The sequence below is a fragment of the Cryptomeria japonica genome, chromosome 3 (assembly GCF_030272615.1).
Source record: "Cryptomeria japonica chromosome 3, Sugi_1.0, whole genome shotgun sequence".
Lineage (NCBI taxonomy): Eukaryota > Viridiplantae > Streptophyta > Pinopsida > Cupressales > Cupressaceae > Cryptomeria > Cryptomeria japonica.
Genome location: NC_081407.1, coordinates 160128891 through 160132164, shown reverse-complemented (window position 1 = coordinate 160132164; position 3274 = coordinate 160128891). Strand labels below are relative to the sequence as shown.

The 3274-nt window shown below is 35.8% G+C and overlaps 1 protein-coding gene across 1 annotated transcript; it reads left to right on the top strand.

The window, feature by feature from the left end:
- The first annotated feature begins 1790 nt into the window (after positions 1-1790).
- Positions 1791-3012, top strand: LOC131031038 (probable CCR4-associated factor 1 homolog 7). The gene has a single exon (XM_057962051.2). It carries the CDS (start codon positions 2116-2118, stop codon positions 2929-2931), a length of 816 nt encoding a protein of 271 aa, XP_057818034.1. The 5' UTR covers positions 1791-2115; the 3' UTR covers positions 2932-3012.
- The last annotated feature ends 262 nt before the right edge of the window (positions 3013-3274 follow it).

Below are 3274 nucleotides of genomic sequence, written 5' to 3'. Positions count from 1 at the left end.
AGAACAAGTATAGGTGAGCGAGAGTTAGAAGAATAGTGTAACAAATAGGTGAATGTGATGGAAATACAACATCATTAGAAGAATAGTGGAATAGATAGGTGAATGTGATGAAAATATAACATCATTAAGGGAACTAGTATGCCCAATAATGTAACTTATGTATTTCAATATGACATACCCATTTGATTTGGTCAAGAGGAGACATTAGATTTCATCAACCAAGAAATACGATTGTGCATCATTGTCTACTTTGGTAATGCCCTCGAGTAGTTGCAACTTAGTAGCCATTTCATATTACTTTTGAGTCTCAACTAGTTCAAAGCGTGCATTATAATAAAAGGTTTTCTCATCTTTAAGTTGTATGGAAGTGGTTGAGTTTTTGTTGATATAAGAATCCAAAGAATGCATGGTTATGGATGGATTTGGTCTTAACCGATACACTTAATAGAAATGAGAGACCTTGGGAGCTTCTTTAGCATGCAAATCTAGGAGATAATGAACTAAAAATAAAGACAAAGTAGTTAATGATGTATAAGACATAAAATGAAAAAGTGAAGAAGGATACCCAAGGCAAAAACATTGGAGGTGCAAACTAGTTGGGGTTCACCAAAATGTGTGCAAATAAGTTGTGCTTCCTACAACATGATTTAGGAATATCAAATAATTAATAGTAATTAGATCTAAATCAAATTATCTTATACTAAAAATTTGAGAAAGGATAGGACGTGCTTAGCTATTCCAAAATTATTTGATGATATGGATTTTTTGACAATGATTCATAGTTCCATTGCAATTGAAAATCAAGATCTAGAATTTTCTAATGGATTTGAAATTTCAACAAATGTAAACAACTTGTATTTGACATAGAATGTGCCATGTCATGCAAATGATATGAGATTGGATAACATCATGTGGCTTTTACTTGATGACATGACCATGTATATTATTGGTGTGACCTCTTATGATGCACTCATATCTTTTGTACTTGACATTAAGAAAATGATTACAATGACAAGCATAATGGAATATATTAAAGATATAGAAAAGGCCTTGAACTTTCTTGCTTGTAATCTAGTCCCTCGGGAGTTGTAAAAGTTTCACAAAAATGTTAAGCAACAATACATTGTGTAATTGCATAAAGACTATGCTTTCCAAGCGATTGTCCAATTTGATTTCAAGACTCTTCAATGTTTTTACCAAGACCTAAGACTATTTATAAATACATGATCCTAGTCACTCAAATCAAGTATTTGACACACAAGCTAATGGATAACGACCATATTCTAAAAGAGTCAACTTGAAAGCAAGAAGTTTGAATTTTGAATTTCAAATTTTATGAACTAAATGTGCCATATAACCCAATATCCAAATAGGGTCAACCTATATGACCTATTCTAGATGGACCCAAAAGATCAAAGTGATCATAACTAAGACAATAGACAAATATATATTTTATTTATAGATTTAAAAATGAAATCCACTCATGCATGAAACAAGCTAAATTAGATGCTATGACTCTATATTTACTAACAATATCTTAACTAACATTAAACAAAAGTATGAACGTGCAAAATCTACTTTGAACCCTTCCACGTTTATATTATGCCCCCCAAAAAACTCAATTCATGCACAACTAATATATAAATTATAAATATTGGAATCTGACACAATAGACTATTATTATTTCATAGTTTTTTTTTTAACAACTTCCAATAAAAAAAGCTTTGGGGATACAAATATAAAAATATTTTTTTATTGTTTTTGTTATATCGCGGCTCTTTCTCCTAAGCTGGCCTTTACGAAGTTTCCAAACGTATTCTCGAGACTTGTTCGTGGTCTACGTGTTGACTGAACTAATCGCGTCCTCCCCGGCGGCCATTGCTTTTCTTCACGCTTTCCACCTGCAAATCCCACACGCTCCTTTCCCACTATATATTCCCACTTTGTCCAGACCTCTCTCACCATTAAAACAGACCAGAGCTTTCTTAGATCTCTTCATTTCCCTTGCTCCTGTGCTCATCCGAGCAACTCAATTAAGCCCAGATTCAGCAAAAAGCCCTAATTGGGTTCATTCATTAAGCCCAGATTCAACAAAAAGTCTGAATTGGGTGCAGGATGGTTATGGTGAAGAGGGATTCAGTTTGCATAAGGGAGGTGTGGGCAGATAACCTGGATGAAGAATTTGAGCTGATCAGAGAAGTGGTAGATCAATACCCATATGTTGCCATGGATACGGAGTTCCCTGGGGTTGTGATAAGGCCAAAGGGGAGATTCAATACCAGAGAAGAGTACCATTACCACACCTTGAAAGCCAATGTGGACAACCTCAAACTGATCCAGTTGGGCTTCACTTTCTCAGATGAGGAAGGAAATCTGCCAGACTGTGGCACAGGTCGCCACTGTGTTTGGCAATTCAATCTCAGGGAATTTAACCCCCTTCAAGACATCCATGCCCCTGATTCAATCGAGCTCCTGAGAGAGAGTGGTATTGATTTCAGGAAAAATAACAAGATGGGTATTGATTCAAATCGTTTTGCTGAGCTTCTCATGTCCTCTGGCATAGTTTTGAATGAGAATGTCAGATGGGTTGCTTTTCACAGTGCTTATGATTTTGGGTACCTGATAAAACTTCTGATCTGCAACAAGCTGCCCTATACCCAAGAGGGGTTTTTCAGTCTGATGAGATTGTACTTCCCAAGTGTTTATGATGTGAAGCATATGATCAAGTTCTATGATGGACTGTATGGAGGTCTTAACAGAGTTGCGGAGCTGCTTAAAGTAGAGAGAATTGGGACATGCCATCAAGCAGGGTCTGATAGCCTGCTTACTTGCTCTGTTTTCATGAAATTGAAAGAGGGGTTTCCCCAGAGATCCATGGACAAGTACACAAATGTCTTGTATGGATTGGGGCTGGATAGCTGCAGCTATTGATTTTGGATATGAAATTTGTGTCTACTGTACATGGTAATTAATTACAAATATGGATAAAGATCAATTGATTTTGTTGGTTAACTTGCGGTGTTCTGGTTTGTAATTCATTTTTGTTTTTGTTTTGATTGCTGTCTATTAGATTTGCTGGATACACATGATGAAACATCCCATTCATACAATTTCACAGAATTCGTTTCCCTTTGTATAGAAACTTCTCGTTATCGACTGAGTACATATGATTCCACGCGGCTTCTCTTTAAAAACAGTTTAATTTCCTATGCTAACAGAAAGTCAAATTGAACGCTTCTCACAAGTCGAGAAATAGTTATTCCAAGACAAAACA